We start from the raw sequence: 24998 nt of genomic DNA, 5'->3' as shown, positions 1-24998 counted from the left end.
GAATCGATGGAAACTTTTACTGAACAGCTGCTTTGGTGTGTGTTTTGCCATCAGCTTACAGAATGACTTCGAGTGTTTCTTATAGCATCTTTCTGATGCTTTTCATAAATGGCTGGATTAATCATTCCAGGTTCTACTACTTATACAACCTTTTTTTTCATGCTCAGAGATTGTTAACATTACTCTGAGGGCACCCAGTGCCCACAGGGGCAGCACGTACCTTCACAACAAAGCACAGAGAACAGTGTTGCCATTTAAGCATTTGCACACCTAAGGGACAATGCAGTTGGCAGAATAACTGAATTGTCTTTGGGAGATGGTCTTTAAGGTCAGATTAAATCTATATCATGTACCAGAGTTTCATACCCCTGCCCTTCTGAAACTTCTTTCTCTGACATAGAAATTCCTGTGTCCTTTCTCAGAGAGAGAGGCCCTGGCTTTTCAAAAAAAAAAAAATAATAAATATTATTATTACTATTATTACTATTTGTGCCAAGGAAGAACATTTAAAGGAACATTTAAAGTTGCAACTTGGATTTTCTTTTTTTTTCCCCTAGCAGAGGTGGATCTGACTCAGCAAAATCAGATATAATTGTGTTTGTTTTCATCCAGCGTTTTTCCTATCTGGATAGAAAAGATAAAATGCATTAATTCGAATTACCCTTAATGTAAATATTGAAGTAAATTGCCCCCACACTGCCTTTGTGCAGTTTCCCTGGGGTGGATATATTACTTTATGCAAGAAATGAAAGCTGCTCTGAAGAAGTCAAATTGTCAAGTTGAGAAACAGCAAAACACACTCTGCCTTCCAAAACAACTCTGCCTGCTCAGCAATAAATCTGCAGAGGGAACCCAAGCTCACACTGGCAGGATTACTCTTCTTTCCTGCCTCTTAATCATAATTTGTTAGTGAAAGCAGTGGTCAGAGAAAGTGCAAGATCAACAGTTCTGAGCACTGGTGCAGCAGGCTTCGCTCTCCTTCGTTCCCCATCCTCCGAAATCAGAAGAGGCGTAACACAAGAACAGATGAAGTATGGCAAAGCAGAAATATTGGTAATGGAGTATAAATGTGCTTCTACGGTGCCTCAGTTTACAGCCAGCGTAATATTTCTCAGCTTCAGGACTGCCGAAATTCACACACGAAGCTGGCATAAGCAAACGACATAATTGCTGGAAACATGGGAAATAAAACTTGTTAATTTAAGGGTATTTTAAGCAATAATTATTTTAAGCAGAAATAATTGTATTTCCCTTCAATTACTTTTAATAGCGTAGATTTTGAGCCAAATCAAGGATGGGATCAAAACACACACCAGCATTATTCTCTGACACAGAAACACGTGTGGGGGAGAGTCTGAAGGATGGAGACCAAGGAGGGCTGCCTGGCTCATGGAAGCTTTCCCAGCACAGCTTGACTCAGGTGGGACTAGCTCCATCTGTCAGGGAGATACTTGGCCCGTCAAGTTTATAATCCATACTTGCCTCTTAGCAGGAACAGAAGAGGATAACAGAGTTGTTTTTGCTTTAACAAGGCATTTAAAAACAAAATAAAAATACTTGTTCCATGTTAAAGAACCCCAAAGAAATAAATCTTCCAGCTGAAGTGAAAACATTTAAGTTTATGAGCCTTCGACTCTTGTGGAAATTTATCCCACTGTTAAGCAAGCTTGAGCTCCCTCAGGGAAGAAAGCTCCCTTGTGATGGAAAACCTGAGCTGGTAACTGTGGACCACAGATGATCTGTGATAGTTTTTTCCCTTCTCTGTCATACCCGTGGCCTTTCCAGAGCTGGTTCAAATAGTTCCTCGTCTTGGTAGCGCTCAGGGCACGTTGCATATCCTCATCTTATTTAAGATCCACTTGGCAGTGCAAACCTCTGTAAAACAGCCTGAAGTGCTTTTTTTGTTGTTGTTGTTGTTCTACATTCACAATTGGTTGATACAGGATTATTTTGTCAAAGGCTTACAGCTTTTGTTCTTACATTTTCATTCCAGGGGTACTCACTTCTGTACCAAACAACTGCATGTCTTCTCCAACACCCCAATTCAAAGCCTTTTGGATACAAATGGGAGATCTACAGAGAGTTTTGGCTCAAGTCTTATCTCCTTTTTTAAAACCCTAAGAACAATTTTTATTCAAGTGACTTCCAAAAATACTGTTTTTTTAAAAAAAGAAGCCTTTTTTTTCTTTAAAAAAAAAAATAAAGTGGTGCAACTTGGAGAACAGCAGTTACTTCACTTAACCATCCGGACGGATAGAGTTGTGGTGCTACAGAAGGATGAGAACTGTAAAAAATGCTTTTCGGTTCAAAGTGGTTAAAGGCTGTAATCTTAGAGCTGAAAGACACCACTTAGAGTTCAGGGAAAGCTCTGCAATTTATTACACCGCCCGTTCTATATTGTCTGTTTAGATTGAAGGTCTTCAGGCCTGGAACTGTGCCTGTGCAGTTTGCATGTGCACCATGCAGCACTCTCAGGATACTATATAAATAATAATATGGCAACAGAGGAGGGAATAGCCCAGTGCAGCAATCCACAACTGAGCGAACCTCTCAGATATTATGGAGCAAAGCCAGCGTTACTTCAAAAACTTTTTTTTTTTTTTTAAAGACAAGGTCAGTCAAATGCCTAAATTAAAATCCCACTCAATTGCTTTGATCTTATCACATGCAATATCTGTACGTTCATTTAATAAGGCTCTCATGCATTTTATCTTTATGCTTAATTTAAATATGAGAAGCAAACACATTTTATATAGTTGTTATTCTCCAATTACTACAAAAGCGTCTTAGGATCTTTGATCATGAGAACGTTATTTCAAATCCAGTTCTGCTTCTCAATTACTAAATGTCTTCACTGAAGTTACTTTGGATGCAATTCCAGCCCAACCGGAGTAACCTAGTGTCAGTCCTTGGAAAACCGATAAAACTGTGGGGTAGTGAAGAGATCCCAATGCCCCCAAAGAACCGTGCTGATTTATTTGTTGGGGGTATTTTTTAAGGCAGAAATTCCAACCGAGGTTGTAACAATAACAAGTTGGTGTCTAATGCTATATGCTAATGATTCACCATTAAACACAGTTTAAAAAATGTTACTATTATTACAAAACATACATCAGTGAAATTTATTTTTGTATCAGAGACGCTGCAGTAGAGGTTCAGCCTCCGGGATTTGGTTTGTTTGGGTATTTTTGCAAAAGGCCCCTCAGAGGTGACAGATACAGCAGCTGCTAGCCAACCTCTGTGTACGTGTTTGGGGATAACTGCTGGGCGATTACAAAATGCGTTCAGAGGTGTTGCACAAACTATCTCTGGATTCAGGTAAAACTGAAGCTAGCAGTTTACAGTATCAGATAAAACTCTGGGATTTACAGCAGCATCAAAACTGAGTTCTACTTTGCTTTCTGTCTTACTGATGATTTCTCTTTACTATTTGTCAGGACGGGTGAAAGAGCTGTAGCACAGAACTGAGGAGGGAGAAGGAATTTACCAAGGGCAAGGCTTTGGGCAAATGCCTAAAATACACTACAAGAAAATAATTTTACTGCAAAGTCCACAAGAGGGCATACAGCAGCAATCCTAGGTAACAAATTGATTTATTTATTTATTTTTAATTTATACACGTACATAAATTTATACACATCAGAGTTCTGAAAGTTTTAGCTTAATACTTCCAAAGTAACGCTGTAAAGTCTAGCAATCATGAAACTACTGAAGTGGCTACCATTTTTTCAAGTGACCTTCCCCCTACGAAAAGGTGGCTTCATTTACTGATGATCTATTACCTTCATTCACCAGAGGCCTGACTGAAACCCACCAACTTCACAAGGACTGAAGGTCAGGTTTATCTAGTGAAGTACTAAAGCATTTGCAGCTCTAAATGCACAGGCAGGACAGTAGTGAGCATTCAGCACCATATGGGATCAGATTAGACTACGAATGAACTCTTAATAAATTTCACTTTTTAGACAGTGAAACCATGAAAGGTTTTACTGATTCTCCTTTTTAAAATACATAGACTGTGTCAGCCTGTTCCAAGAAAGCAACACAAACTCATACAAATTAACTTAATCTTTACAGTAAAGGTGCTCTGATCATTTCCAAATGCTATCTAGGAGGGTGGTGGAGTCCAGGATGGAGAAGTGCCTCTGCTCTCCTTACTCTCCTTTCAGGAGGTTTTTACTCTGAAAGTTAAAATGCAAATTTTAACTTTGGACAGATATTAGCTATTTGCATAGGCAAGGTTGTTTCACTAGAAACTCACAATTTCATGATCTAGTCTAGAAATTAATTTTAAAACAGAAATAGTATAAATGTAGCATACATGAATGTTACAATAAATCCTAACTATTATATTACAATGCACATTCTCATGCTTTCCATTTTTCTTTTTATCATCTTAATACCCTCTTTTTCCCGTACTTAAATTAAGCTGTTCTTCCCTACTGCATTCAGGAATATCAGAAGTTCCAACAAACATCCGAGCTAAAGATTCATTTACAGTATTCATTAATCAATAACTAATGATGGATATCTATTAACATTGAAATATGTCTATTGAAATTAGGTTTAAAAAATAGTTGCTCGTGGAAAGTCCTGTCATTTTGGACCTAAATCAAGTGTAAGCAAAGTATGCAATCCAGTAAGTACTGAAGTCACATTTTGGGCATTTATATTGTCACACAATCTTGGCCTGAAAAAGCAAAAAAAAAAAAAAAAAAAAAAAAAACACCAAACAAAAAAACAGGCATTGAACTGTAAAGGTAATTCCCTTGCCAAATGAATCAAGATTGCAAACCAACATTCACACTTTTTGCTTCCTGTGAATTTGATTTGCTCATAAGGCTGTTGAACAGTTTCATAATATGCAAGAGATAATTTGGTCACCTCTGCATAAATGTAAGTTGTTTAATCAGATGATCTTAAAGTCTCAAAGCAAATGAGATCAACGAAAGACTCCACAGACCTGCCAAAACCCCAGTAATTAAAATGCTGTTGAGACTGAAGAACGTTTTGCACATACCTGCCACCTGCTGTTTGGAAAACAACCCGACATGCTCTTACATCTGTATTCCCACCAAGAAACCAACAATGATGCATTTCATATGGTTTGTCTTTAATATAGCATCAGCAAAAGTGTCTTTGGGCTGGTGTTACTACCAGCAGCTGCCTGGAAAGGGGAGGAAGAGGGTGACAATATTCCTTCCAGTCCCATCTCTACTAACCACGTAAGGTCTAGAAGTGAATCTGTGAGCTGAATGCACACACAAGTCTTCCGTCGGGTAGCAGCACTTGGAAGAGAAACATGCCAGGCACAGCCCTGTATGGCTCCACGGTCTGACTGTAAACTGCGGCATGCCAAACCCAAAGGTGAAAGAAAAAAGGTAAGATTTAAAAGAGATGGAGCTAGGTTAAAAAGTGATAGAAATTTCCAGCTAGCACATGGGTAAGCAGTAGGTCTTTGAAATTGCTGTGACTATTCATATGCCTTAGCTAAAAAACTTGAAAACCACAAGTTTTTAATAGTAGAAGTGACAGTAACTATGAGTCCTGAGGGTTTGATGCCTGGAGTAGAAAATTCCTCATTAGTAAAATGCAAGGACACAGACTGCAATAAGCCTGCTTTAATTTTATCCACCATAGGGTTAGCTCAATTGGAGCCTAGATCTTCAGTGGATTTAATTAGACAAATTACCGTGCAATTCAGTAATATCAAACTGTACCTATAATACTAGGAAGGATTTTCCCCTTCCTTTGCAAAGCAATTTTAAATAAATCTGTTTCACCATTATAACTCAGGATGGAAACGCAGTCTGAAGTCATTCGCAGCAATAAAAATAGCTAGCATTTAAGTTAAAACCCCTGGTAAGCACAAACTGTAACTATTTGCCTCCCATTTCATCTTTCTAGGGCTGCCAAAAATACAGCTTAGTGTAGCATGTGGGTTGTATTTTATTTTTTTTCAAATCGAGGTGATGGAGGTCAAATGCAACCAAGTCCCTAGGTGCCCCACTCTATTTCAGTTCCAGTAAGTTTTAAAATGATACCCACTACAACATCAACACTGTACTACACTGTATGTACATACACCAGCAGCATATGTACATAGGAGGTGTCCATACGTGTATCTCAGGTGCTTGCTCAGACAACTCTTTTAATGGCAGATGCATAGACCCAAATATACCCTGAGCCAATTATGACCCACATAGCTGCACGTAAAGAAGGTAGCTCTATAGGTTCACTTATCAAATAGGGGGGAGGGACTTTTCTCACATTTTATTATCAAGCCAAAACCCTAGAACTCTTAATTCTGAGCACTTTTCTCCATAATTTAATTATTTCCTAATACAGGGTTCAATCACGTTGCTGAAGAAAGTATTTTCTGATGAAATGAAGAACACAGATAGGTAAGGAACCTTGTAAAGCTCAGTATATTTTTGCTGTTTTCTGTCAACTGACCATGCTGAGAAATTACTGTTATTAGACTATTTTCTTGCCTTAGTGAGAGCACAAAAGAGAGAAAAAAAAATACAAAGAGAGTAGAAAACCTGAGGAAAAAACCCACTAACCACAAACAAAAATTACATCACTGTTCTAGCATGCTGATGTTAGCTCCACTAACAGCGGAGCCAGTAAGGCTGACTACTCAGCTGGTTATAGGATGTCATTAGAAACGGCCTCAAAAGGTACCACTCCTTTCTTTTTTGTCTGTTCAAGACTGTTGCAGCACTACGGATATTAAAATTCATTTTGTTAGTCAAAGATCTTACTGAACCTATTCAATATTCCCTTTGAATTACTTTGCATTAATGTTATTTAAACTCAGAAATATAAAAATAATAACATTGAATACAACCTAGTATTATTTTATTATACACCACAACTGTGCTTTCTGCTCCCATTTTGATTTCAACATGCCCTTTCACTAGACCTTAAAAGCAGGTCCATTCAGGAAATGGAATTAATCCACAAGAAGCCGAGAATATACTTGGAAGGACTCACTTCATGCCAGCCCCACTGTATGTTTCCTTAAAAAAAAAAAAAAAAATGGTACTGATGATTGTCAGAGACAAGGAAGTAGCCAAAGGTTTTGATCAGCTCTGTTATGGTACTACTGACACTGTATGCTTCACAAATTGCCTCAGACTTGCTTAAGAATCCTTAAAATTCTTACAATGCCCCATGAGACCAAACTAGTGAAGAACTCCCCTGCTATTGTACGGTCCTAAAATTGTTACATGATCAGTTTAGTGAAAACTTCCCAGTTCAACTTCCTAGGATTTCCAATACGCACCTAAATACTTAAAATTAACAATTAAAATTGCTCAGTCTTCAGAAGCAATAAACATCTTGAATAACATAAGGCATTTAATTTATGTTTTAACTGAATAGACTGACCTAGAATGCTCTGGAACCCTTGTGTTTATGTTTACCTACAATGCTTGGAAAATGGTGCAAGAAAATTGCTAATAGCTAGTAAAAATAGTTGCTCAGTGTGATCATCAGCAATGGCAGTTACCTCATCAGACAAAATTGGGTGGTCTGCAGCACTGGGGGGGATTTGTGTGAACGCTGCTCAGACAAGGTGCATCATCTTCCTCAACGAAGTACACCAAATTTTAAGTTATTTTTCTTAATGACAACTCCATACTGAGCTCAGACTGTTAGAACTGTTTCAGTCATGAATCTTTCCCAAGCCACATTAAATGCAAAATTATCAATTGTTTCAAAGAAGACTAAATTAGTGCTTTGGTCTATTAATACCGATTTGCATGGAAGTGGAGGGTGATTTTTTTTTTTCCTCCTCTAAAGCAGAGGTTACTGCATCAAAGGATCTTGAAGCAGTAGAGATTTCCAAGCCTTTCAAAACCTCAAGTCCTGCCATCTCTATGAGGCACATTTACATCTACAAATGAAGAGAAGAATTCATAGGCAAAATATTACGTACTAATTTTTCAGGGGGAACAGTTCCTACTTAACACTAAGCAGAATACAGATGTTAAACAGAATGTCTACAAAACAGGACAGATACAGTTTCCTGCATCCAAACATAACTTGTCGAGTTGATGCCTTTGTGTTAAAGCAGATGTGGGACTAGAAACTCTTATCTGTAGATAAAGAAGTTATTAAAAACAGCATTTTCCTGATTTTATAGTGTTTTTTTCTCATAGTGCTGGTAATAGGCAGACTTACAGAAGTTACTGTAAGCATCTTACTTAAATCACTTAAGCATCTTGCATACTATTATATTACAACCCAACTTAAAACTGGTGTTTACAATGGTACTTGAAGCCCAAACTGGACAGAGACTTTTTTTTTTTTAATAAAAAAGAACATGTTTTATTTTCAACTTAAAGATGCATCTCTAAACCGTAGAAAAAAAAATAAAAAGTAAACATTTTGTAAAGTCCCATTGAACTAATACAAGACTTAATACAAACTTTTCATATACATCACTCAAATGCAGTTAAAAAATCATCTGGTCTCCAAGTCCTGTTTTCATTGAAATATGTACCCACAGATTTCAACTACAGAGAGAGGATACGTTCACTCTTGTTCTCTTCAAGAAGTCAATTGCTACACATTCCAATGATTTGCAAATAAAATTCATATGGTCTCATCAAGAGAACACATCCAATTCCATGACTGGAGTCCTTTCATTTTCAGCACAGGCTCCCTATCAAGCCACCACTCATCACATGTCTTTAGACTGATCATCTTCTTCAAGTTTTCTGATTTCATTCTTCAAACAGTTGATGGTTTCACGACTTGCTTTTAATCGTTCTTTAAGCTCAGCAATTTCAAAACTGGTTTTCTTTTTAGCAGCTTCTAGCTTTTCCCTGGTTTTTACTTCAAGATCTGCAACTGTGATGGTGATAAAGAAAAATAAGTAGTAAGTATAAAAAGAAATCATAATTATTAAAAACACATTTACTTCTTAAACAGCGATAGTCATTTAGAAGGTACGTGTCCAAAAAAAAAACAAAAAACAAAAACACCAACAATTACTCTTAGTAATTCAACTACTTAGTAACTCAATATTCTTAGATTCAACGCATGTGGTAAAAATGATATATGAAAAAAAGATGGAATTAAAAACACGTTTATGACCTCATTCAGTCCATCGTTTTTGTGTAGGAACACTGTAATTTACTATAGCATTTGCCAGAGTAAAAACAAACGACTAACAAACAAACAAAAAAGAACCTGAAGATTAGGTGAATGACATGATTGACAGCAAAAGAAATGACAGCACATGGGAAAAGAAGAGTGAAAAGTGTATCACATTTACTATTCTTCACTGTATTCTGATTCTGCGCATCTACAAAATTTGGTGGTGGTACCTGTGCTTTAACAAGCATCTGACTGGTGATGGAACATCTGACAGGTATTTCTTTCTTTTTTTGTCATGCACAAGTTTTAAGACAGTGCAAAGCCAGGAAGTCTTCTTAGGCCATGGATATCCCTCCAGATCCTATGTTACATCATTTTGGATTTAACCTTTTATCTGCTTCAATAGCACTTTTTAAGGAAATGCATTCAAAAAATTTTTTTATTTATTTTTTTTTATTATTGCTTAGGAGAAACATGCAGAACTTCTAATTAAGAAAGCTTTAAAACTGGACTTTTTAAGAAAGTTTCAAATTATTAAATGCTTTCTACCCACAAACTATTACACCATGCAATGTGATGAAGATCCACCTTAAGACTAACAAAATTGAAGTAGAAAATGGAATTACCTCACACGTTCAAACACCTGAACAGATACAAAGCAAATCAGAACCCTAAATCTGTGGAGCTCAAGCACTCCTTGATTGAGGTATTCAGTGTCAGGGGAACAAGCAGATAAGCCAAAGAGCAAGTGACCAGAAGTACAACGGCATTGCAACTAACAAGGTAGAATTTGTACTTAATAAATACAACTGCTTTCTGAGAGTGTAAAATAAGAAATCAAGTTCAGACGATCAGAGCAGAAATCATTGCTAAATGCATTACTTTATGAATAAATGCATTTTCATTTCATTTTGTAGAATCACAGAATAGTTCAAGTTGGAAGGGACCCACAAGGATCATTGAGTCCAACTCTTGGCTCCACACAGAACCTTTCCCTAACCCCCTAATGCCCGACCCTCCCCTGTCCCAGCTCCATGCCGTTCCCTCGGGTCCTGTCGCTGTCCCCAGAGAGCAGAGCTCAGCGCCTGCCCCTCCGCTCCCCTCGTGAGGGAGCTGCAGGCCGCCATGAGGCCTCCCCTCAGCCTGCTCTGCTCGGGGCTGAGCAAACCAAGCAAGGGACCTCAGCTGCTCCTCACACATCTTGCCCTACCTTCATAGCCCTATTTCCTTAATTCCATTAATATTCTGTTTTATACTTAGACAGATTATGCAGGAGGGACAAAAGTAACATTAAACTACACTGCATTATGAAGCGACCTACAGTTAAAGTATTAGACAGAAGGGAAAGGGACAGGAAGAACTTCCAGACGCTCCTCTTTTTCCCAGGGGGTTGCTGCTTTGTCTTAAGCAGCACTAAGAGCTACGTACTTCAGTGGTGAAGCACAATCTTTGCTTCCAGTTAACATCCTCATGACACGAGCCTAATTACCTCTAAGGCAGTGGTCTGAATTTATTCTCTTTTAATTCATTTCAAATATGATAAACGAGGTGTAGATCATGCCATCAATCTTTATACCAAGTTATTTGTAATTCCTTTCTTTTCAGCAAGCATACAGATCTGAAAATCTTAAGTTTTCGAATAAGTATTAGTATCTTTGCAAAAACTGAAGTTAATTTAAGACAAAAATATCACTTTCTAGCAGCAGCCAAATCCATTGTATGATTACATCCCACAAAAAACCCTAAACCCCAAACCAACTACAGCTTACTTCTAAAATGAACGTATTTTGTACTTACACTCTGTTTCATGCTTATAAGCACCTAGTGTTAGCTGACGAGACGTTGTTAACAGCTGCTGCATCATTGCAGTAGGATCTTGAAATATCTAATGGGGGAGAGAAACAAGTGTTATCACTAATACTTTTCAAAATAAAGTGAGGATTACATTAAAAATTTTCATACCATTTCATCATAGAATTCAGAAACTACAGTTTTCTTTCCCAGGATAGCATTGGTGTCAGACTGAAAAAGCTTCAGCAAGTGATACAGGGTTACCTGTGCAGACAGAGATTTATTAGTGTGACAATTGTAGGAAAATAAAAATCACCTTCTAGATATAAACAAGTAGCGTTTGTTCTTACTAAACAATCACACAGGATTTAAAGGGCTTTTAGGAATACAAAAATAAATGTCATCAGCAGAGCTATTTAAGTTGAATATTCGTTATTAAACATGCCAGCTACAAAGGTTGCTTGGTATTTTTAAAGCGTCTAAACAACTGCTTTAGGATTGATGCATAAAAAACTACTAAAAATACCTTCTCTTAAAGATTTCCAAATAGAACAGATGATTTATTTCAAACCAACTTTGCCAATAAATCTGTTTGAAAGTGGTTTCCACAACCTTATTATCCCCATAGTTTGGGTGACAGAAAGAACCTGCTCCTTCCAGGAGCTAGTATCTTACCCTAAAATATGGTAATTAAGTTTCCTACCTAAACTTGGGTACGCAAAACTGCAAGATGCCTGAAACAAATGATGGGAAGAAAATAATTCATTCAACTCCTTTACAGGAGTGTGCTAGCCTGCTTTTCTTTAGAAACTAATGCTAGAATAGCAACTTTGTCACTTTTTGACTAATTTTGACCAAATCTGATAGACAGTATATGTATATATATACACACACACATATACATATATACTCACACACGCACACACATACACTATGTTATGATAATTAAAATATTCCAATATCCTATGATTAGGAAGCCACTGAGGAGAAACCTTCCCTGTGTGCTCAACCTATGTAAGGTGCAACGTGCATTCATATATAAGTAAATACCAGAAACAGCAAAAGCCCTCACAAATGCCCTAGCCTGTACTAAAGCACAGAAATTGGAAAACATGGACAAAAATTGAATACATTTCCTACAAACGCAAGCTTTATTATCCCTGCGGCTGACAGCACTTCTTTTTACCAGCAATATAAAGCACTACAACCTTAGGGCTCCCTAATTCTTTAAGCACTGTTAAAAAGTTTGTTGTACTTACAGGTCTTTCATTAGGGTCGATGAAAAATATCTTGATGATTATTTCGAATTCACCCCAGCCTGTCTCAGTGATCTCGTACGGCGGCTTGGTAACAACTGCGGGGGGAAGCAGCGGGGACGGCGATGAAGCCCCCACGCAAGCAACCAAAACCCTCCCTCCAGGGGCTAAGGCCAGAACACGAACCCTACCTCTCAGGGGATTCCCGTAGCTCTCGTGCAACTTGAACTGAATTTTCTTCACGTAGGCTGACATGTCCTGAAAGGCAAGGTGTGGGGATTCTCGCTGTGTGCACAGCACAGCAAAACACTGTGCAATCACCCCAGCCCTTCTCACACCCCTACCTCCAACACCAGCAGGAAAATAAAGGCACAAACCCAAAAGTTAGCAGTCACCCCCCCCCCTTAGCCCCCCTTTGTGCCCGGCAGCCCCCGCCGCTCACCTCGTTCCTGTACGGCTTCACGTACACCGTCCACTGGTGCGTGTGCCCGTCCTCCTCCCGCTTCTTGCCGAAGTACCTCGCCACGTTCCCGTACACGATCGGCTTCACGATGGTGACGCCCTTCAAGCGACAAACCCGCAGCTCCCGCACCCGCTCCCGAGCCGCCGGGGGGGCAGCCCCGGACCCCCCCCCCCCATCTCCCGGGGCTCCTTCCCTCCCTCCCTCCGCTCCCGGCCCGCCGCACCTTCACCCTGCCGCCGGAGTCAGGCCCGAACTCGGCCATTCTCTTGAACATATTGCACCGAGGGGGCGCCGCCCGCCGCCAGCCGCCCGCCGCCGCCGCCCGCGCTCAGCTCCACGCCCCGCGGCCGCTCGGCCCCGGCCCGGCCCGGCCCGGCCCGGCCCCGCCGCTGCCGGTACCGCGAGATGGCGGCCCCGCCGTCACGTGCCCGCGCCGCGCCGGGAGGGGCGCGCGCCCCCATGGCGGCCGGGGGCGGCCGGGGGATGGCGGCGGCCGCGCGCGGCCCCGCTGAGGCGGCGGCGGGCGCCGCCATTTTCTCGCCGTGGCCGGCAGCGGGGGGGTCGGGCTGTTCTCACAGATAACCAGGGATAGGAGCTGAGGGAATGGCCTCCGGTTGCACCAAGGGAGGCTCAGGGTGGGAATGAGGAGGCATTGCTGCTCAGGAAGAGTAATTAGGCACGGGGACGGGCTGCCCAGGGAGGTGGTGGAGGCACCGTCCCTGGGGGTGCTCAAGGAGAGGTTGGATGTGGTGCTTGGGGACATGGTTCAGTGGTGACATTGCTATTAGGGTGACAGTCCAACCACATGGTCTCAGAGCCCTTTTCCCACCTTCATGAGTCTACATCTCATTAGCCACAACCTCCTCGAGCAGTCACAGGTTAAAAACCCTACTAGCGCTACGGATCACAAATCACGCTGACCAATACACAGCCATTTGCAGGTATTTTTTTAATGATGAACGCGCTTAAAACTGCCAAGCAAGTAACAAACATCATGCTAGCGTGCAGCAGCAAAACCTAGCGGTGAGATTTCAGTTAGATCGGCTCCCTGCTCGTGCCTACGTACAGCAAAACCAACAGCTGGCTGTTCACGCTGCGTCGGGCGCAAACGGGGTGGATAGGTGGAAACGAACCCCTTTCATCTGCAAGGAGTAAAGCAGCAGCTTCACAAGTGAGCTGCGTTGTAGTAATGCTGGATTTTGTGTGGATCATGGACTGTAACAAGCGCCTTGAGGAACCAGTTTGCTCGGTGTGAGGGCTGTTGGCTGTTGGGAACGGGTTCCGCTGAGCACCTGCGCCTCATAGCCTGCAGCCTCGGATCCACCTGGAGACATCTGTGCCTTTGCACCGGTTGCGCCACGCGACCCTGGACAGAGGAAGATCAGGGCAATTAATGACAGCAAACTCAAAAGTCAGCACTGATGGGGCTTTTCTTAGCAACCCTGGCTTAGATACACAGCTAAATTCTGCAAAAGGCCAGGCTATATATCAAGTACTTTGCTACTTCCCCAAAGAGAGAGCCACAACCAAGCATTCCTGATCTAGAAATCACAGCACACCTAAGGCTATAGGTTGGACTGGTCTATGCACTCTATTCTTTGAGAGCATCAATTCTAAGTAGAGCATGTGGGCTTTGTAAAAGCAGGTCAAGATGACTCGACCTGTCGCCTGCAGCCAGCAAAATCAAAGCCAGTCACATGTACATTGTAGGTCATTTAGTTTGCACTTCAATACTAAAAGTTTGGGGAATGGAGAGCTTAGACAATATTCGTGCCCTGCTAGTTATGAAGAATTTGGTGCATATCAGGGTTTGAAGAACATCAAGGATGCCACAGCTGCAGTTTGCACCTATGCTCATTTTAGCTACTGTTCTTACATGCTTTGAGTTGAAATATACATGCAAGGGACTGCTAAGGTTTGCCTGTTCTTTCTAAGCTGGATTAGTTTAAAATTATATTCCTTCTCTTAATTGTCTGTTCTACAAGTGCAGCTCAGTCTTTTAACCCACCAAAACCTACCATGCGTTCATGCCATTTGGATCTCTGACAATCCTCTTCGCACACCTCACAGCTTCTGTTATGTCTGATCTCAGTAGTACTTGAAAAAGGAGACAGGAAACAACGTCAGTTTTCTCTTTCTTTTCATATTTTTATTTAAATAGTCTTCAAATGTCCTTAGGGAGTGTGTGTTGGTGTTCACCATTTTTATTGTTTCCCACTCTAAGGGCTCATATGGTGTCTGGTTAAATTAACCATCCTGTACAGACAACAGTTCTGAAGACTGAATAGCATGTGGGCAAACATGATGTGAGGGAAAAGCCTATATAATACCCAAGAAAGTGAGAAAATGATAGTGGCAAGAATGGTAATAGTTGTACAGCTGCTTTGAACTTCAAAATATTCAGGCTGTGTGCTGACTACTCCAGAGACCTTGTTCAGCTCTTGAATATATATATAGTGTATCACCTTCTTTGGTAAGACATTATACCAAGCAACAAGAACCAAAGGCTTGAGATGTGCGGCAATTCCTCTGTTCTCTATTTTCTAAGGAAAAGCAAAGAACTTCTCTCTGGCAACTTGCAACTATCAGAGTGCAAGAGTAAGACCAATGAAGCAAATCCAGAAATTATACAAAATAAACCAGGCTGCAAGAGGTCATTTGGGCCAGCCTCTTGCAAGAAGCCAAGCTCTCACTACCTTCAAAGAAAAATGTCCAGGGGTTAGTGTCACTACTAATTAATAAATGGGTTCTGCAGAAACCTCTTTACTCTAGAAACAGTAAGATGGGTAAGCAGGGGAATACAATTCCTGCTGTAAAGAAATGTTTTCCTCTCACTTGTGCACGACCACGGTGCAGACCTCCTTTTTGAAAGGGGGAAGGGTGAGTTTGAACTCTGTATGGCAATGTTTCTAAAGCCGAGGCTGCCACCAACCTTTGCTCATTTGCAATGGGAATATGGAAGGGCAGCCTGTCATGGTATTGCCTGGGGAAGCTGAGCTCACCTGAGCATGGGATACCGCACGCGTTCTTGGCCCCTGGGGTCTTGCCATCATCGCACCACCAGCGGCTGTTGATCTGTAAAATTCCGTAGTCGGTGCTTCCATCAGTGTTACGGTTTGTAGCCTGTGTGTTAAAGCTGCTCTCATAATTTGCTGCACACACCCCTGTCAAAATTCCATTCAAAAGAAAAAAGAAAAGAGATGTTTGCTTTAAAACCGGACCCGACTTGTGTACATACACGCCCCATCTCCTCGCCTGGCTGAAATGTGACTGTATGCAGAGTGCATGTGACAGGTGGGGCTCCTTTTATTCCAATCCAACCCAGTATGAAAAACAACTACAGCACGTCTTAACTTCAAAATGACTTTAGAAGACCCAGCACAGGATTTCTACCCTTCAAAATAAATGCCAGCTCCTGCCCGTGTGTCTGCGGGCGGCCCGGCTGCACCCACATGTCGAGGGAGGCTGGCTGGTGTGGGCAGCGGCAGGCAGGGCACGCTCTGTCCCTCACCCTGTCTCCTTTGAAGCTTTTGGGAGCCATTGACTGCAGCAGATGGCAGCAGCACAAATAGCTGCTGGCTTTGACAAGGTTTGTTTCAGCTGCTTGTACTTCACGTGATGCATAATGGCCTTGTTTTATCCCATCTACATCTGCTGCATCTGTGGCAGGGCAGTGGGAAGGAAGAGGGACGGGGACAGCGATTGCATCTGACCCTCACATGGATCGCTCTCCAGATCCGGGATCAGACCCCACGCATGCTTCCCCTCAGAGGAAATTGGTTTAACACCAGCCTGTTGTCTGGAGGAAAGAAGTCTTCACTTGGCCTTCATCTGAGGGAGGGAGGCTCCTTGTCTGGAGGAACCCCTCTCCCTCAGCCCCCTTTCCTCACAGCATGCCCACTGTCTCCTCTCCCCCGCTACTATTTCCAGTGATTCCCACCGAGCAAGCCTGGCACCAGCACCTCTGCCCAGCTCAGCTCCACGCTCCCGTCCTGCTTGCTCCACAGCCTCAGAGGGAGGCCACCAGCAGCAGCCACCCAGAGGGAGGAATCAAAGCAAATAAAGGCAGAGCAATTAGCTCCTGGGGAGGTATGATGAGACAGGCTGCTTCTGCAAAACGCTTGCTGATAATGGTTTTATTCGCCTGTGGAAGAGTGCCAGGGAAAGAAGTGGTAATGGGACAAGCTGTAGAAAATGCCTGCAGTCTGTGCCAGCAGAGATGGACAAACCTGGTGGAGTCTTAACACCTGCACTGCAGCATCATGCCTACATCCTCACCTTAACAAAGCTTGTTAAGTGGAAATTCCCACCCCACGTGCTCCCTGGAAATCAGGGGAGAACAGACTTACAGTTTCCCAGGCTGTATCCCCGGTAGTTGTCCAGTCCAAGTCGCTTCATAGCTGCTGCCAGCTCACACCTTTTGTAGACTTTCCCCTGAGCAGCCAGGGGTAGGAGGCAAAAGACGAGGGTCAGCAAAGCCTTCATGTTGTCAGCGTAGCACACACCGTCTCTCAAAAGCGAGACTGCAGGCTCTCCTGCACTTGCCTCTTATATATTTTTCTCCTGCCCCCTTTTGGTTCCTCTCCTCTGCCGTCACCACAAACAGCCTTTGAAGTATATGGCAATTTCCCAATAATTAAAACATCACTCCAAACCTGTCAAATTTCTTAGAACAGGTGCAAAGTACTTTAGCCACAGGTGAATTTTGTTTACAGTCTGTTGCAATACCTATTGAAGGGGGAGTTGGGTGTTTAGGCTCTGCTACTCAAGATTTATTAGGAATTTATCATCAAAGTCCCGGTTTTACTGCACAGCTGCTGTTCACCAATCTATCACTACTAATAAAAATAGCCTAAGTAGACATATGTTTAATTGGCACAATTACTAGACCACTCTCTGATAATACAAAGGTGGCTCTTCTGGTCAAGTGCTGAAGAGTTGTTGATGCATCGTTCATGTACCAACAGGAGCAACCTCACTGTGCTGCGTGTCCTTGCCTGGTGTCTGAAGCAATGCTGGGTTTGTCAGGGCTCTGAGTGCAGGGGGCTGTGGGGCCATTTGCTGGCAAGTGAGGTGGGACATCGAGCAGGAGTATTTGGGGAGGAAGAAGCACAAGCAGAAGCACAGCCTTAATACCCCTCATGTATCAACCCTCCTACAAGATCTACCCAAATGACAAAGCATGAAAAACCCTCTGCACTAGTCACCAGCACTTATATCTTGTTCTTGTTTTGGTAGTGGAACTAATAAGGAGAATAAGGAGAAGTGGGTTTTACCCACTGGGTCTTGAGGTTGTTTGTACAATTTTTCAGTGGGCATGCATAAGCTGAACTACAGAAAGTAGCTCTATTTGATCATGACGTTCAGAGCTGGTTACTTTTTACTAGCCTTTGAAATTCTTATCCATTGAATTCATTTCAAAAGAAAGTGCTGGCAAGAAACAGTGTGCCTGCACACAATTGTATTTGATTGGAAGTGCTTTGTTTGGGCAGCTTTGCATGGGGAACTGTAGATGCTTCAAAAGGTGGGATGAAAAATTGACTTTGTAATGTTCAGCAAGCTTTTTAAGAGATCAGCTTTTCACAGTGTCCCAGCTCAAAATGCAACTCTGGCAGAGGGGAGCAGCTTCTAACACAGCCCCTAGAGTCCATCTTCCATGCTAAGCCACCTGATGATACCGATTGCATTATGGCATCAGCTAGTTCACTTTAACAACTGCAAACTGCATATTTATTTAGTGTTGTGGGTGTGTTTTTTTTTTTGAGGATTGATGTTGCCTCAAAGTCAATCAAGTAGCCTGTGAGATTTGGGTTCTTATCTGACCTCTGCTGAGGCCAATATGTAACAAAGCAAAGGAACACATAAATGCCATAGCTACTCAGTAAAGGTCTCAATCTCTTTATGATAAATGCAGCTAAAACCTTCTTAGTCTTCAAACTTAGATTTATTGTCCTCATTATTTTATTGTCTTACTTGTAAGTTGAGTTTAATAACCAGAATGGTGCTGTCACCAACAAGGAAGAAAAAAAATCTTAAGAAACTCCCATCTTGCAACACACAATTGGTATTTCCAAATACCTATAAGGAAATGTGAGACTTCCTGCTAGTCAAACAGAAATATTCACCGTTATTTACTCATCCCCCTGCAAGCTGCCAACTGCAGAGGTACCACACTTAAGAGCTTAACAAGAAAGCCCTTCACGGATATCTTCTAAAAATGCACCCCTGTTTCTACAGACTTCATAGGAATGCACAACGTTGGTTCAAACAGGAGTCAAATGCCTGCAGGGGCTGTGGTTCTTCACTTTCATAACAGGCAAGGTATTTCCTCCTGTCCTGCTGCAGTTTAAAGCCATTTTTTTCTGTATGTGGCTGTAGCCAGTGAGGAGTGAAGCAATCTCTGATTACAGGGGTTTACAGGAATTCACTTAGAGGGAAAGTTCCCATGCAGTACTTCTCAGAGGGCCAAACTAAGCACCCAAATTTCATATTTATATTATTTCCATACTGTTGTTACCTGTATGGCTGTGGCAATGACATTTTTCGTGCACCTTTATGTTGTCTAGAAGGGCAGAAATCATGTGAGCAAATTTAGCTGTCTACCAAGTCTTTTAGGGTATGACCTGCTCAGTACTTTAGATAAAATAGTTCAAGTTTAGATTGATTCCATAAAGTGGAAATGTCACTCAGAATACGCTTCTGTCAAGGTTAAGTGAGTGCATTCAGTATCCACAAACACTTGGAGATACTCCCGTGGTTAGAGCTGAATCTTATTTTCCAGCCTAGCTTTATATTAATAATGGATGGAAGACACCACTTTCTCCTTCATTTCCTTAGGCTGTATGAAAGAAAGCAAAAGAGGAGAAATTACATTTCATTTATTGTCACTCACCCAGCTGGTGCAATAGTCTCCTATCATGAGAACACTAACTAGCAGTACCTTGGCCAGGAACTCCTTTCTTGTTCAAAAACTGCCTGCAAAGAAGCCTAATACTGTATACACAGTTTCCAATCCTCTTTCAGACCCTGAGGCTGTAAACGTTTGGGACTGCATCCTGTATTTTGTAGGTGTGATAACTTCCTCTTTGCTGAGAAGAACACTTTTCTTTGTCTCTGGTATTGAAAATGTTGCCAACAGCATGAAAAAGAAAAAATAGCCAAGGCAATTCTACATTCACACACACACAAACCTGCATAAGAAGCATGATTGTTAGAGGAAGATCTGGCCTTGGAGCTAAGGGATAAACTCCCTGCTACGTGTTCCCTCCTAATCTGGCAGTTCTGACTCCAAACCATAGAGAAATAAAGATAAAATTGACTATAAAGCATCTGGTAGGCATCAGTCAGGCCATCAGCAAGGGCTTGGCAATGTACAGAAAACAAGCAGACCTCCTTCAGCTTGGAAAGATCCCTTTGACGGGCTGATGAACTCCTAGGTGGCATTAATGAAAGGCAGAATAGCACCTGAACATCACTGCCACTGCTATAATCAGCTGAGATCATCCCTCATTTTGAGTGTTCAAGTGCAATCACTGTTTGGATGGCAGAACACCTAGAGGAGCAAGTGCTACTCTGCTGTCTCCTATTTTATCAATTCATTGCAGTTAAGCAGCAAGAAATGCCACCATGATTCTCCACACAATTCACCAAAAGTGGTTACTATGACTAATTTCATAAGCCAAATACCATGGGATGGCTTTGGCAAACTACATCTCCAGTTTGGGGTGTTCCCTATATAAATTAGTAAATGCTGTTTGCTACAGCTTAAATATTTTTTAATTTTATTGAGCTAGATAACCACTTCATCGGTCTCTCAGTTGATGTCAGCCAGCCTCAAAAGTTCCTAACCCCTAAACCCTAATCCTAACAATAACCCCTAACCCCTACCCCTATCCCTGTTCGTACCCCTACCCCTACCCCAGCCCTAACCCTAACCCTAACCCAAAAGGGGCTCTAACCCTAACCCTAGCCCTAACAGCAGTGCTAACCCTAATACATAACCCTAACCCAAAAATGCTCCACTATGACTCTGCTGGCCCGTGAAGTCAAACCCTGTGAGCTATTTCAAAGTAATTACACAGTGGATGCAGTAAAATGAACAAATTTCATAGAATCGTAGAATATCCCAAGTTGGAAGGGACCCACAAGGATCATTGAGTCCAACTCCTGGCGCCGCACAAAAATTCAGACCCAAAAATTCAGACCTATTACTAAGAGCACAGTCCAAACGCTTCTTAAACTCCATCAGGCTCGGTGCTGTGACTACGTCCCTGGGGACCCTGTTCCAGCACACGACAACCCTCTTGGTGAAGAATTGATATCCAGCCTGAACCTCCCCTGCTGCAGCTTGACACCATTCCCCTGGGTCCTATCGCTGGTCACTAAAGAGAACAGATCGGCGCCTGCCCCTCCGCTCCCCTCGTGAGGGAGCTGCAGGCCGCCATGAGGCCTCCCCTCAGCCTGCTCTGCTCGGGGCTGAGCAAACCAAGGGACTTCAGCTGCTCCTCATACGTCTTCCCCTTTAGACTCCACACCTTCTTTGTTGCACTTCAAGTCAACCTTGCTGACAAGGAAGTTGCTGTAGTATCTTAGGGATCGCTCCAAACAATAAGAACTGGTAAGACCCCTGCATGGCAGAAGCATTCAGCTAGACATTTTTCTTTGCAAGACCGTGGCAAATCCATTTCCAGTGGTATCAACAGAAAAGGAAGAAGACGTTGAAGAATTAAACGGCCACTGAAAAGAACACCAAAATAGGCTAATATTTGTCAGAGACCAACTTAGAAGGGGCAGGGGACAACAAGGAAATTATACAGAAACAGCTGGATGATGGAGAAAATGGTGTAGTCGGAACAGAACACAGCTTAAGCACATCAAAGCTCCCAGTGTCTCCGCTGATAAAAAAGAGCTTATCTGTTGGAAGTATCTGATCCCAAATACCGGATTTATGGGAGGCTGCAGTGGGGAAAGTACTTTCGGTAAACAGAGTAAGTGCTAATGCCACCCTGCAGACCCTGTTAGGATCCCACCTGGGATACTGCACGTATTTCTGTTAGGGGATTGTGTGTTCTTTCCTATTACAGGAAAAAGGAACTGAAATGTGCATATGCAAGAACGGGGCAAGTGGGTGTAACACAGCCTGTCCTAAAGAGTGGAAGAGTCTCCTACAGCAGGCTCACCAAAGTGAAGGCAGAACGAGCATTAATTAGCTGTTTTGAATGCCTTAAGGAGTTGAATACAATGGGAAAGGGAAATAACTATATAAAGTAGAGAACAGTATCATCACCAGATCAAATGAATATAATCTGATCAAGAAGAAATTCAGGCAGCGACTTAGGCTGGTACCCATGGGAGCAGTGGAGCAGTGGGATAGCCTTCCAGTGGGAACAGCAGGAGCAAAAACCCCAGACAGACCCTGCTTGGATTTAAGATGAGTCTCCGAAGGGATTATAAGTTGTGGTTAGCTGCCACAGCAGGGGCCTGAGCTGCACGTCCCAGGCTATATTCTCCAGCCCTGTGTTGCTACTTAGAGCTCAGTTTCTCCTGCAGCCTTGTTGTGAATTATGTAAGGCTAAAAGACCCTCCTCTGCCCTTGGTGCTTTTTACCTTTAATTTGCTGTGTTTGTCATAGAGAAGACTGATATGGGAAAATGAAAAATAAACAGGCATCTTTTTTAAAAAAAAAAAAAAAATCACACACAAACTTGATCACCAAGAGAATACTACATTAATGGATTTATTGTTTGAGTGTTCACAGGCGTAAGCGTTATTACCAGCATGGTAGCACATTTCGGGAAAAAAGAAAAAAGGGGGAAAATGGCATAGCTATAGAAACTGACACTGAACACATGCTCTACACATTCTGAAATAGAGGAAATCACACGCGATGTGGTAGCCTCCAAAGCAGCCATTTCTGAGTCACAAGTAGGTTGTGGCATAGGGCCAGCCGTGGGGGGAAAAACGGTGTGAGAACAAAAAGCAGAACAAAAATCTGCATAAAACAGATGACAGGAAAAGGACTGGAAATAGATGGGATTGACTGAACCACACTGTGTTACTCGTGTTCCTGTCTATAGCAGGGGACAGGGCTGAGCGGCACCGCACACTGTGGCAGATGGAGCTGGAACAACCCTGAGGAGAAACAGGCTGCCACCAGCCTGGATGGGGACTACTGCACATCATCTGCCACCCAGCCCTAGCTGCTGAGCACAGCCTCTGCCCAAGCACAGAGTTTAGGTGCATTATCTTACACACAACATCCTTCTCTCTAAATTGGAGAGACGGGGATCTGAAGGATGGACCACCTGGTGGGTGAGGAGTGGGCTGGTGGTCACCCTCAAAGAGCTGTGGTCATTGGCTCTATGTGACCACAACGTCACCGTAGTCTCCAGGTGGAGACTGGTGACAAGAGAAGTTCCTCAGGGAAAAAGTTCCTCAAGGGAAACAGGCCTGAAAGGCCTGTTGAACCTCATGAGGAATTCAGGCTTGTTAAGGCCTCATGAGGTTCAACAAGGCCAAGTGCAAGGTCCTGCAGCTGGGCCAGGGCAATCCTAAGCACAAACACAGGCTGGGCAGAGAACAAATTGAGAGCAGCCCTGAGGAGAAGGACTTGGGTGTGCTGGTTGATGAGAAGCTCAACATGAGCCAGCAGTGTGTGCTTGCAGCTCAGAAGGCCAACCATGCCCTGGGCTACACCAAAAGCAGTGTGGCCAGCAGGGCAAGGGAGGGGATGGTCCCCCTCTGCTCTGCTCTTGTGAGACCCCACCTGGAGCCAAAACAAACCACAAACACTAGTGATTGCAGTACTCTCAAACTGCACACATGAATCAGGATCTAGTTCTTCTTCTTCAGCTACCAGACTTTCCTTCTTGTTCACTGCAACCGAGGATAACCTGGAGATGGGCAGATCTTAGCCCAAGACAGAAGTGATCCGAGATGTAATTGCTGAAATAGGGTGGGGATATACAAGAAACCGAGAACTGTTGCACATTGACTGTTTGTACTACAGCATGTCACAGAGATGAGAAACTCTTCCTTCATTTACCAGCCTTCCCTACATTTTTCAGCTCCCTTGGATGGAGCACTGAGACCAGGATTTTTGATAAGCGAGGATCAACCTCCAACTCCAGACTCGTAATGAAATTTCCAGGTGACAAGGCATTCCTAAACAGATTAGATCAAAGATTTAATTGCAGAGCTGTGTATTTAAATTTGCCAACATTTTCAAGTTTTTGTTTGTTTGTTTGTTTGTTTTTAAAAAGAGGTGGGAACAGAACATTTTCGTTCATCATGAGATTATGTATAACCTCACAGGAGCTGATTTTGCACGAGCTTTGTACGAGTTTCCTCAAGCTTCATCCAGTCCTGGAAGGGACCAAAGGGAGTGGGGAAGGGGCCGCTGACTCCATGAATTAGGCACAGCTGGAGGTAGCACGAACCTGGCTCCAGCCGTGAATGCTGTGCCGCCATCTCTCCTGCTGCCCCTGACGGTTTTAACAGACTATTAATTTAATTTGGTGGTAAAGGTTTTTTGTTGTTGTTGTCGTTTTTGGCAGCTTGCCAGCTTTCTAAGTAAAAGACCTGAATTTCTATAAACCTTCCCATGTTCCCCAGTAACACACCCAAGCCTCCCTCAGTTAAAAATCCAAGCCAGTTATTGCTGTAATTAAAAACCAGAATGCTGAAAGAGGTGGTAACGTAGAAGTAAGGGTTTTATTCCTAAATTCATTTTTAGTAAAAGGCATAAAGTTACTTTTTTTTTTTTTTTTTTTTTTTTTTTTTCCCCAAATAATTGAATGGAACAGTCAGGGGATAACTTAAAACTAGGAGGGCACAGTCGGGATCCCACATGACATGAAAAAAAATAATTTTCTGAAGTATCATACTGTTAACACTGTGAAAGAAACTCCAAGAAAATGTTAATGGACTCCAGCTGAGATGGAAGCCAGCCAGCAGATAGTTTTAATCATTAGGGAGAATTTATACTTACACAAAAAAGCTCAAAATAGTTTTTCTTATGGAGAAAAATAATAATCACTCATCTGGTTTTTACAGCTGCTAGTAAAACACTGACCTCCTCTGACCCTTTTCATTCAAAGCAGTTTATGTATTAAAAAAAAAAAGAACCCACCACACAATTTAGACATTATTTCCAACAGCTTCTTCTACAGCACTGCTGGCTGTTCTAAATCGTTCACCGGCTTCACTACTCTTACACTACAGGTCTTTGAGAAAAGGGGAGCTGTGGACCTACATGCAGCAAAGACTCCGGGCTCGATGATTTAGGAATGCGAGAATGCAGTTTTAATTATGTACATACTCCAATTAACATCTTGAGGTTGCAGCTCGAGTCCCTTGCAGCTTGATCCATGAATAAG

At 42.4% G+C, this 24998-nt stretch overlaps 2 protein-coding genes across 2 annotated transcripts; both read right to left on the bottom strand.

Annotated features, from left to right (window-relative positions):
* Positions 1 to 8315: 8315 nt before the first annotated feature.
* YEATS4 (YEATS domain containing 4) lies at positions 8316 to 12937 on the bottom strand. The gene is made up of 7 exons (XM_032195161.1): positions 12845 to 12937; positions 12601 to 12720; positions 12350 to 12416; positions 12162 to 12256; positions 11074 to 11166; positions 10909 to 10996; positions 8316 to 8862 (listed from the first exon to the last, which is right to left on the bottom strand). The coding sequence occupies exons 1-7, from the start codon at positions 12893 to 12895 to the stop codon at positions 8693 to 8695; spliced, it is 684 nt and encodes a 227-aa protein (XP_032051052.1). The 5' UTR covers positions 12896 to 12937; the 3' UTR covers positions 8316 to 8692.
* Positions 12938 to 13554: 617 nt separating this feature from the next.
* On the bottom strand, positions 13555 to 17124 carry LYZ (lysozyme). Its single transcript, XM_032205258.1, has 4 exons — positions 16971 to 17124; positions 15624 to 15785; positions 14640 to 14718; positions 13555 to 13987 (listed from the first exon to the last, which is right to left on the bottom strand). Exons 1-4 carry the CDS (start codon positions 17104 to 17106, stop codon positions 13921 to 13923), a joined length of 444 nt encoding a protein of 147 aa, XP_032061149.1. The 5' UTR covers positions 17107 to 17124; the 3' UTR covers positions 13555 to 13920.
* Between the last annotated feature and the right edge of the window lie 7874 nt (positions 17125 to 24998).

The sequence above is a fragment of the Aythya fuligula genome, chromosome 1 (genome assembly GCF_009819795.1).
Source record: "Aythya fuligula isolate bAytFul2 chromosome 1, bAytFul2.pri, whole genome shotgun sequence".
Lineage (NCBI taxonomy): Eukaryota > Metazoa > Chordata > Aves > Anseriformes > Anatidae > Aythya > Aythya fuligula.
Note: the sequence above shows the minus strand (reverse complement) of the source record. Positions and strands in the feature narration are given on the sequence as shown.